At 43.5% G+C, this 11732-nt stretch overlaps 1 protein-coding gene across 2 annotated transcripts; it reads right to left on the reverse strand.

Annotated features, from left to right (window-relative positions):
- Positions 1-2133: 2133 nt before the first annotated feature.
- Positions 2134-11198, reverse strand: LOC137861925 (uncharacterized). 2 transcript variants are annotated; one of them, XM_068693547.1, is made up of 12 exons: positions 10728-11198; positions 9323-9457; positions 8639-8763; positions 8260-8328; positions 7258-7371; positions 6859-6974; positions 6264-6319; positions 4876-4928; positions 4125-4252; positions 3774-3930; positions 2603-2681; positions 2134-2370 (listed from the first exon to the last, which is right to left on the reverse strand). In XM_068693547.1, exons 1-12 carry the CDS (start codon positions 10929-10931, stop codon positions 2323-2325), a joined length of 1284 nt encoding a protein of 427 aa, XP_068549648.1. In that variant the 5' UTR covers positions 10932-11198; the 3' UTR covers positions 2134-2322. The 2 variants fall into 2 exon arrangements, with proteins under 2 accessions (XP_068549648.1, XP_068549649.1); XM_068693548.1 differs by having other exon boundaries at positions 2583-2681; positions 10728-11191.
- Positions 11199-11732: the final 534 nt, after the last annotated feature.

Below are 11732 nucleotides of genomic sequence, written 5' to 3' on the forward strand. Positions count from 1 at the left end.
TCTGGCCAGGATTTTCCTCCATTTACTGCTTTTTTTTGCTCAAAATTAATGCTTTTGGGCTGCAGAAGCATTTCCCAAGATGGATTTTTCCACCAAGAAAGGAGCCACAAGAGAAGGACCACTTCATACGGTCAAAGCGCGGGGCTTGGTAGATTTATTTTAAATTAAATAAGTTCTTCCATGTGTCCTGGACACAAGCTCACTATAAACTAATTTGAAATCCATGGAGAAAACCCCCAACAGTCAATTTTTCAGTCCTTCAAGCTGAAATACCTTACCAGTAGTTCATCACCTGGCAAATAAACCTGCCAGCTCAAAACTTTATTAATCATTTTCTGTACCCTGCTTGAACTTTTCTAAACTGAACTCAGGAGTACTCTAATTCTCCATCCACTGGTACCAAAAGAAACAAGTAAAAAAGCACGGAAGAAGAAGAGTGAAGGCATCTTCATTCTCCTCTACCTCCTCCACTGCTGGAACAGAAACTTCAGGGATGATGTTTTGTGGGAGATAACTGCTGTGTCCCCCACAGTATTCCTAGGTGTAGTCCAATTACTGCCAGCTAGAAACAGCCAATATCTTGCATGATGAAATAGAGTTTAAGTTTTTGACTTGGACAGGGATTTTTTTTATATCAATTCCTCCAATTCTCACTCCAGCATAACAATTCACAAATTTTCTCATTATCTACATTCTCTGAGAGAAGCACACCTCCAAAGATTTTTAGATTTATTCTAAAAAGAAAAAAAAAAAATGCAAAAAGGAGAGATGATAAAAATTCCACAGAAAAAGTAGCAAATGTTCCTGAGATCATAGCAAAACAAAGCCACATACTTAGTAGGAACAAATTGTGATGTATAACATTGTTATTTTTCTAACCTTTCTAAAATTACCTATTTGACTGATTTCTTATGTGTAAAAAGAGGCATAAGGCCTTTGCTTCTGTCAAAGTACCATTGTCTCGAATAATTTAGAAGCTCTCTGTTTCAGTGCAATGAAGCTTCCAGCTCACAGACAGATTTAAGACACCTTTAAATTTGTACAAGACTCCCAAGAATGTGTTTCTTAATACCACTGTAACCAGAGATGTATTTATCGGAGAAGTCCGGCTAAGATCCAAAGCTCTGAATCAATGCCTGTCCCAAAAGAGACACAGTCATAAGGCTGCTTCATGCACACAGCCGATGCCTCGGGGGGCAAGGAGGGGCTCCATGGCCAAACCTGTGTGGGGTGCAGCTCACGGACACCAGTTGCACCAGTATGGCACCACAACCTTGAGAAACTGCTAACTTGGAAGGCTGAATAAATGACAAAAGCCATATTTGCCTCCAACTCTTTGCTCAATAACACATCCCAAATTTGAAGTCATTGCTGTGGTATACATAGGCCCAATGATTTTACATTCCAGCACTGGATCCCTCTTCTGCCATAGCATTGCTGTAGTAACAAGTGCAAAAATTCTTTTGAAAAGGAAGAAGTCTTCTAAAAGTCTATTTAATTCTCCTTCAGTGTTAACTGAAGCTGATAATAAAATGTGTATGTAATGTATATGTATATAATATATATATATAATCTTCCATGTAACTATTTTCTGTTTTGACGTATTGTAAGTAAACTTAATTTTTAGTAAATAATGGCAAGATGTAACTGGGTAGAGAATGGACTGTAGGTTACTTTGGCCAGTGAAGTGGTCACTGCACCGAGCCTGTCTGAATTTAAGAAGAGATTGGACTGTGCACTTAATCACATGGTCTGAACTTTTGAGTAGACCTGTGCGGTGTCAAGAGTTGGACTTGATGATCCTTAAGGGTCCCTTCCAACTCAGCATATTCTATGATTCTATGATTCTATGGATGTTGTGATGAATACGGCATTTAAGTTCAAGTGAATGATGAGAAATTCAGCTTGTTACTGAAATTGAACTACCAGACCCTGGTTTCCCTTCAGACAAAGGAAAATGTGTTTGTATCACTTATTTCATTAGCCTATACATAAATGCTCTTCCTAGAGGACACCTCATTTAGATGCGTTTTCTCCTAGTTCTTCAATTTCTCATGCAGTTACACTGTCAAATCAGTGTATTTTCCTGTAACAACTTATGCCCATGTTTTAATGACTATAACAGCCAGAGAGTTCAGAAAGATAAAGCTTTTATTTCAAAAACAAATCTGAAGGGACAGAGGAACTGCTATATAGGGGAGAGTTCCATGTAGTCCCATGTCCTGGTCTTCACGGTGTGGAGCAGACGGCAGTTCAGGAAAAATACCAAAAGACAGAGCGTAGAGCAATCCTTCCTTGTGCAAACTTTCTGCAGTCAGCTGTTCAGAAATTTCCTCTAAATTGCCTCCAGACCACCACGGTTAGCAACCACTAAGAGTAAAAAGTAAAAAGAGATACAAGTAAAAATGTATCTCATTTTTCTCCAAATCCTCTCACAAATTCTTTTCCTCCAAATCCTTTCACACCCTTGACCTCCTGTGATTTTGAGTTCCATACTCAACACTGTGCATTTTGCAGGAAATAGCATTTCTTGAAAGCTGCTGCCTGTTAATACCGCTGGGACAAGCCTGAAAAAAGCTCACGGAGGAGAGCTGTCGCTCACAGGGTGCTGGGAGGAAAGGTTGGGTCCATTGGCTTTGGAACCGAGCTGCAAATTCGGAATCAGCTGGGCGGCTTCATCCCTGCAAGAAGAACAGAGATGCTGAGCTGGCATCCTGTGGCAATGGGGAAGAACTAGACCCCCTCTTTTTATTTTCTGACATGGTTTTGATTGAGAAGTAAGTATGAGATAGCAACCAGGCATATTTGGTCAGAATTGTCAAATTTAGCCTGCCTGGGGTAGGTCTAGAAATCTCCAGGACAGTCTGGAATTACAGAGCATGCCTTGTTTGAGTTGTACCTGAGGCTTTCCATGCAGGGTCATCTCCTCCACAATGCAGAGTTTAACAGCCCATGAAGGGAGTGAAACAGGTATCTGGCAGCAGCTACAGGGCAAGTTTTTCAAGTTCAGTGTGCATTTTGGGGCTTAGTAACCTATTTCATATGCTTTAGAAGTGTCTGCTCTTCAGAAGGAGCTGAGCTCTCAATTTTCTGAAAGTCATCCATGGCATTTACTCTGACAGCCAATTATCAGTGTTTATTTTAAAAGGCAATCTAAATGTAAACAAGCAAACTTGTCTTTTTATGAGAGAAAAGACTCAACAGGGAAAAGGCTGCAGTAAAAGACGGAGGTAATTGTGGCAGGAGAAACAGCAACTCACTGAAAAGCATGTATTTTTCGATATAACCCTTTCCCCTAGAAGAGGCATTCCTGTATTGATTTTCTGAACATTTATCTGTGTTGTTCTCTAGTCTGACACATAGTTGTGTGAGCAAATTTCATTCCATAAATGGTTAGCCTGCTGTTTTGGGTAGAGAACTCATTCTATTTAAAATGTGAAAGAGTGCCTAAAAAAGGTGCTCTCCAGAGTAAAACCTCCACTGACATATAAACCTATATGGAGACCTATATAAATACCTTCATAAATCTGTATACCTAACAACTGAACAAGTGCCTAAGGTTTGTTTGCATGCACAAAGTGCATGCAATCGTTCTTTTTCAAATAACATGTATTCAAAGTAATAAACTCATTAAGCATTAAATGAACAAAATTTCTTTACACAAAATAAAAAATCTGTACATTTACACTTCAACTATGTGTGGAGCTGTAGCCACATGGGTCAACAGAAGAGGATGGGAATCCTCTACCTCTTCTTGCCCACCATTATTTTACCTGTAATAAAATTCAGCCAAGCCCCAGCCTTGTGTTAACCCGTTCAGCTGGAAATCTGCAATGCACTCATGGAAAACGCCACGTCCAGTCAGGCCATTATACACCACAGGGCAAGCTTGCTTATCCAGCCTCGCAGAAACATCAAAGTATTTGCCACCTTTGGTAAGAGTAAAAGGGGAAGAATGTCTCCAGTCTTCAATCATATTTAATCTATAAAAATTACAAGCTCTACTATTTTTACTTATGGTTCTCTTTTTATGCTTTGGTAAAGAGCAATAGTTTTCCTCTCTGCTTTGTAAATTGCCTAAGATCGTTGACCAAGGCATATTTTCAGAACTGTGTTTAGCTTACCAGCAGTAAAAGTGACTCTGTATTCATCCCTGATAACACCATCATCAGCCATCTCAGCCAGCGAGGCGTTGGACCACTCAATCCCAGCCTTCTTCCCATCAGGGAAAAAAACATAACCTACAGTGAGGCTGAAGGGGAAAGAAATGGAGCAGAGCTAAAGTGCAACCACAGCTCAAATGGACCAGCACGCTGGCCTTCCAGGGGAGCTCAATATCAAGCATGGCCTCCACCCTGGCCAGCAGCAAGAATACATAGAAATGTAATATTTGGGGATCTTGTGAACGCTGAGCAGGGGGTGCCATGCATGCAGGAAAGGAGATGAGGAGTGCAGGGCTGATTGTGAAGTGGGAAAGACAGACAGGACACTTGGTCCCACTTGGTCACAGAGCTGAAGGGCCAGGAATGCAGGGATTTAAGCTCCCCACCCTCCCCAGAAGCATAACATTAGGCTGAAAAATAGCTGGAAGTGCTCGATTTGTACTTCTAAATCATCTAGACAGTAAGACAGACAGCTGCATCAGCCAAACAATAATTGAGTGGAAAGGAAGCAATCAGAGGTAAAAACTGTCCTTCTAACTAATTGCAAATGGAAAACTCGGCAGAGGGAGTGGAAAGCATGAAAAAAGGGTGTGGATGGAAATCTGGCTACGCGGGTTTAAAGCAAGAATGCACATAAAGTTATCTTGCAGAGCAACTTCTGTCACCTTTGAGATGCATGTTTTCATCCGTGTAAACTTCCTTGGTTACTTACTTAGTCGTAGTAGCTGGCATATTTATAACTGTTAAATGTGCTGCAGTCCCATCCTGAAAGACAGCAGTAAAGAAAAAGCAGCCCGATTTGTGTGGATCATATGCTGGCTTGATCAAGAAGACACTGGATACAACTCAGATTACACAGGGTGCTATTACGTGATACTTTTAAATCTTCTCAGTACATCTTCCATGAAAATCTGGCTGCAAATGAAAGTCCAGGAATATAAACCAGACACATTATGGACAAATTAAGGACAGTAATGCAATTAAAAGTCCACAGAAAGCAGACATAAAAGGAGGGAAACAATACGTGCAGAGATCTCTGCTAGCTGTGTTCAAAACTGCTGGGCAGCCTCTCAAAATTGGCCCTGCTTTGACCAGACATCTCTTCTAACCTTACTATTCTATGCTCTGTTTGAGCTGCTTGAAGGCAAGTCTAAGTCTATGCTGCCATGTTATAAATGTACACATACTCCAAACTTCAATCCGTGATTAATTCCTTTTTAACAAACAGTCAGTTAGCTTTTAATTAAGAGGGGAAGAGCAGCGGCCATTTTAAGTCCTGAATAACTATAAAGAAAAAGGAGAGGTTAATGACTGATTAAGCACACCACAGCTAAAATCCAGAGTCTTATTACAAGGTAGAAAGGCATACGGTCAATCACATCAGTGACTGGATTATGGGATACTGTATGTGGGATTTTCCAAGGTGTGTTTTTCTCTTGGCCAACATATACCCAGGAAAGAATTTTTCTTCTGCCTTCGGTCTTAACTCCTGTAATGCTGCCTCTAACAGTGAGTTTAGACTTCTTTACGCCTGCACTAGTGAAGGAAATGCTTTTTCAGAAGCATCTGCTCGGGTTGCATGCCAGCTTGTATTGACAGGGTTCAGAATTTCCCCAGGCTGTGCTCCCAGCAACCACTCCTCCAGCACAGCCACAACAGCAACGCAGGGAATTAGAGCTGAGCACAGGCAGAAATATTTGCTGACTGTTGTCATAAAGGCTTAAGATGCCTACAAATATGTCAGGCTCAGCAATGCATCACCTCCACTGAGCCCTGGGTATCTGCAGCAGGAGAGAATCTGTCCTGTAAAGCTGCCTATTTATTTTTATTTATTTTAAAGCCAAAACAAAAAGTTTCAAATTGCCAAAACAATTGTTGGTTCAAACCATGTAGCAAAATCTCAGTTTTTACACACATGGCTCTGCTTTTGAGAGGTGCTTGAAGCATTGATACGTGCTAATGACAGCACCGGTTAGCACTACTGATCGCACACCGTGGTTGATCCCAATGCATTATGTCCAGATACTCAAATATGACTGATACATTCAGAGACACCTCCAATGCCATGGTTAAATAGCATATTGGCATGTTAATACCTACCTCAAAACGTGCCAAAATCATAACATAACGGTAAATCTCAGACCAGTTCCGGACACCTGCAAAGAACAAAGTCACCCACCCTAAAGTTTGCCATTGCTGGAAAACATGAAGCAATATAACTGAATTAACATTAACTTTGGATAAAGAAGTCCTCCACTAGCTGATAACATGTTTAAGCATACACACATCCCCAAAACAGCAATGGAATTGTTCCTCTTTTTCCATTAATTCAAGGTCAATAGAATTGAAAGAGAAGCAGAGTGACATGCCAAGTCAGACTGACAACAGGTTTATATATTGAACAAAACTAGGAAAATGTCACCAAAAATATTTTAGTATCTCGAAGCATGTCAGTGCCTTTGCAGAAGCTCTGGAGGCTTGAATGGACCAAATTCCCTCCCTCGCAAATCTCTACGTTCATCTGACCCAGCTGACAAATGACATTTAGCCAGAAAAATGGACTTTCCTGTGAAATGTCTTTACTTATGGCCCTTTGTGAAACCATCTATTTCTAAAGACAATCTTTAGCCTGACTGTCCTAGCAGCAACAGCAGTAAAGGCTGCTGAGCAAGGGAATTGTTTCTGCTGCTGTTACCATAAGAGTGGCTCCGAATGCCTTTGAGGGAAAGTTCAGTTTTCTCATGATTTTCTATTTCAATTTCTCCAACAGACTGGCCCCACTGCTCATGTCGGAAATGTTGTTCCCTTTGTCTAGAAGAAAGAAAAGAGTGAATCGACACAGGCAAAATCAATAAAGCTGCTGGTAAGGAGGCCACAGTGCTGATCTGATGGATTTACATCCCAAAACGAAGGAGAGATTTCAAGAGCATCTGGATCACAGCTACACCACCAGATTCTACACATTAGCAAACACTGTCACATTTCCCAGTTATAGTACAAAATGCTTGTTACGTGTAACAACACAGGCCAGACCTTCAAGAGGTCTGCAGAATAATTACTATTAACCCCAGAAGACCTTACTCTCGCCTCTCACTTTTTGACCCTTTGGAAGAACTCAATGGTCCATGGCTCCTGGGCAAAAGCGCGGGCAAATGTGCTGGGGTGACTGTCGACACTGAAGTTGAAGACTTCTGTGAAGTTCTCCCAGCTAGGAAGAGAAGGGAAAAACCAAAAGGCATCATTAGCTTGCAGGTCGCACAAGGCCAACTGGACACTTGCTACTCTGACCATGGTGACCATTGAATGTTATTGTGTTAGGAAATTTCTGATTTTTGTCATTTTTGTCGTGTTATTACTTTTCAAAGGAAACAGAGAATGGAAACGACGGCCTGTAGAAAAGCACAGCAAGGGTCCACAGATTAACAAGGAAGGGAAGCTGGAGGGGCAGAGCTTCAAGCAAAAGGATAAGGATGCTGCTTTGTCTCATGTGGTCTGTTCAGAGGTACAAATGCAGCACTCTGCCAGAAATGCTGTGCTACTTCAACAGCAAATCATTTTTAATCAGGCAACTAGAGTCCATAACCCAGGTAGAATTTGTATTGCTGGGAAGTGATGGCAGAACAAGAAAGCAGAGGCAAGGGTTTACTTTGTGCACATGCCCCTTTGAAAACAGTAACTATGTGGAAAAGAGAAACAAAACCACAAATAAATATTTCTGAATAAAGAACGTGGTTTGGAGCTCTTAGTCTGTTTCCTAGTTGTGTGAGCAGAGCTCCTATGGAAATATATGCTAGAATCATTCCACGACTGTTAATTGTTCAGGCTTTATTTCTACTATTAATAGGAAAAATGCAGGAAACAATGCCAGCAGCAATGTATTTTGAGATTACAGCACTCTGTAGAAGCTCCAAAATCCTTTTAAAGCAGTTTCTCCAAATAAAAATACACCAGACATTGAAGTCTTTGGTGTGATAACTTCCTAAATAACAAATAGTGAGGTTACCACTTTGCAGTCAGTTTGGTTTAATTTCCTGAAGAACCAAACCTCTAACCACAAACCTCCTCTACATCCCAAAGCAAAGTGAAATGCTCTTACTGAAGAGAGAATTTAACTGGTACAAGTTCTCCCTCTTCTTCACTCCACTGCTGTCGGAAGGGACCTTTTCTGTAAGACAAAGCAGCATAATTTTGTAACATACCTAAACGAACAGCAAAATGTTCCTTACGCATTTGATAATGGATCAATAGGAGACACTGCAGAAGAATTACATTATTGTGTGCTAAGGTAGAAGAGTAATCCTCTATTACAACCCAGCACTGGTTGTAGATATTACCAGCTGTATTTTCATTACTTAGCAAGCATCGTGTGCTATTGTTACCAAGTTGCATTTGGTTCAAGTTGGTTAATTAAATTTTCAGGTAGTGTTCAAAAAGCCTTGGTCTTCTGTGTATGAAACGATAAAGTGCTGTAGTACCTAAGTAATCCATCGAAGCTTATTTTCCAGCGTGCTTGGAGCTCTAAGTACTCAATAGTGAGCCCTCCTCCACTCCAAATCTCTTCAGATTCGTCACTCACCATCATGTTTGGATGTTGTGGGTGCTAAAAAGACATTTCAGGAAAACATTTGTGTAAGTCATATCTGGGGATGCAACACTGTTCAGTTCCTCGCTGGCAGTCCTCTGCTGGAGGAACATTTGATTGAATTGGCTTTTCAGTTCTGCCTGCTTTCTGGTAACCACATATTGGAAAAGGAAAATTCCATCTAAAACACCAGAGTTATCAGATAACGTGTTATTGCTTCAAATGATACAATTGAATTACTTGTGTGAAGGGAGATCACTGTAAAAGCCCAGCTCCTTATGCTAGTGACTCTGTCAAACTTACAGCCAAGCAGATTCAGAGCACAGCGCCTGTTTTTCTGCCAGTGAGTGCTGCTGTTATCACTGGAAGAGAACTCCAATGACAGGCTTTAAGAAGGAAGACAAAACCAAGCATCACTTGTACCATCAGTGCCTTTAGTCACAGCACCAATGTTTTACTGGTAGGACGTTAATGTAGCGAAGATGCAGAGCACATTAATTTTTGACTGGGCTCCTAACGCAGGTTCAAGATACGAGTTAAGCACCGCTCTTGAATGTCAGCCGACTCCACCACTTACTTCAAACTCTCCTATCCCATCCACCCTCAGGAAGAGCCACATCTCACAGATCCCGTGAGGACGTTTGGCAAGGCGAGCAATCACAAAGGTCTTGTTGGTCTCCACAAAGCCCGTGAAGTAAACCGAATCGAATGCCTAGGAAAAGGAAACAGATTTCAGCTCCAGCTGGAGGCAGGAAGGGAGGGGGAGAAGACGATTAATTCTTTGTTTTCCATGTTTCTTTTTAGTAGCTCAATTTTACTTTCACTTTCTGTATTTAATACTAGACCATTTGTTGACCCGAAAGCTTTATCCCATTCTTCATTACCCATTTCCTCATCAGGACCAACTCAGAAAGCAGAGAGGGAGCAGGTGAGAAGCAGTTTTAGAGAGGGACCGTAATTATCGCATGATAGCCACAGACAAGGAGAACTATTTCCAAGAAGCAAGATGACTATTTTGCAATGGGATGTTCCTTCAACCAAAATCCTTACAAAATGTGTCCTAAAAAAGACTATCTGTGTAAAAGGAATTTAGCCCAAAATATGCTGCTCCCCCATCTAGCTCCAAATTGAATACAGGACAACTTATATTTACAGGAAACACAGAACTGACAATGAAAAGAAAGAAAAAGAGAGCAAGCCATAAAAAACCTAGCACTTCACTGTCATAATGAACACTTGACAGTGCTAGGGACAGAAGTCCACAACTTCAAATTCAGATGTGTACTTTCACATGTATGTGTGGAACACAAAGTTAACTCTCCCAAGCTGGAACGTGGAAATTACGATTTATGTATGCATATTTGGGCATGGATAAAGTTCTGCTTCCAAAATTTATCCATCATAAGATGGATACAGGCTCACAGAGTGAGCCTACTGGATGCTACATGGATCATTTCTGGGAAGTTTTTCCAAACCATTTTTGACCTGTTTTGTAACTGCTGCTCCAGGTCAAAAAGTGATCTGGAAAAAACTTCCTTCTGGAAGGTTTCCTTTCTGGAAAAAAACAGCAAGGAACAGTCAAGGTGCCCTCCCAGGGATGTGTTGAGCAGAGATGAAGGATGTGGGTCAGGCGGTGAGGGATGCCCAGCATCAGGATGCAGGGGCTGGGGGCTCCTGGGGGTACAGGTCCTAGAGGTGTTGGGGTGCAGGGGACACAGAGGGGTGTGGGTCCTGCACATGGAGGTCCTGGGGGTCTGCGTCCAGGGGGAATGGGAGTCCTGTGGGCATGTGCATCCCAGGGGACGGAGGGGATGGTGGTGCTGGGGATGGGGTCGCAGCGGGACAGGGGTGCTGGGGAGATGGGGTACGAAGCAAAGGGGGTGCTAAGGAAAGGAGTGCCAAGGAAAGGGGTGCCAAGGAAAGGGGTGTCAGGGAAAAGGGTGCCAGGGAAAGGAGTGCCAGGGACGCTGCAGGACACTCACATGGGGGTCGGGCCAGATCAGGCGCGGCCTGCGGGGCTCCTCGGTCCCTCCGGCGACCACCCGTTGCCGCCAGGCTCCGTGGAAGAGCAGGAGCCCGGCCAGAGCCCAGCGCTTCAGCGGGACCCGAGCTCCGGGACCGGCCGCCCTCAGCGCCCCGAGCAGCGCCAGCAGCGCGGCCGCCAGCAGCGCCAGCAGCGCCGGCATCGCGGGGCCGGCCTGGGGAGGATCCCGAGCCGGGCCAGGGGGTCCCGGAGCCGGGATAGGGGCCTCAGGGCCGGGATAAAGGTTTTGGAGCCGGCCCGGGGGGCTCGGAGCCGGGCTGGGAGCCGCAACAGGGCCTCGCCCGCAGGGGCAGCGCCGGCTCCGGCTGCCGCCAAACCCCGCCTCGGAGCCGGCGCTGAGGGCGCTTTGGGCGGCTCGGCCCTGCGGGTGGAGGTTGAGGCCGTTCCCTGATGTCCCTCGGGATATCAGTGGCTGCTTTAGGGTTTTTGGCCCCGTTTCGCTCGGCTTTCAGCTTCTGTGGGTGTTCATTGCCAGCTCCAGGCGATGGGCATGGAAAGGGCTTGGCAGCGCTCTTTGGACAAGCCAGCAGCAAGACTGGCAGCGGGCAGCCTGGCAGCCTCCGTCACAGGTGCCATTTCTGGAAGCCGTGTTTTTGAGGGCTTTTAGCAGGTCCCTTTATTCCTCGTCTCATTGCCCTGCTCCAGATTAAATCCGGTCTCGCAGGAAAGATTGAAGTGCCGATGCTCTTGCTTTGGGGCTCTCTGCTTCCACACTTTCATTTTCTGAGTGCCTGGCCTCTGACAGTCCTACAATTTCTCATTGGGATTATAGCGTCTTTTAGGCGACATTTCCTCTGCCCTTATATTCATGTTTCTATCTATCCTTCAAAAGTCTTTAGTGGCTTAAAGTTTCGTTTTTCTTAAAAAGCTTCCTTGCTTTTACGCAGTTTCTTTTTTTCTGAGACTGGGCACAATAGCAAATTATTGCTTTATTGCTATCATC

Source organism: Anas acuta, chromosome 10 (assembly GCF_963932015.1).
Source record: "Anas acuta chromosome 10, bAnaAcu1.1, whole genome shotgun sequence".
In the NCBI taxonomy this organism is placed as follows: Eukaryota; Metazoa; Chordata; class Aves; order Anseriformes; family Anatidae; genus Anas; species Anas acuta.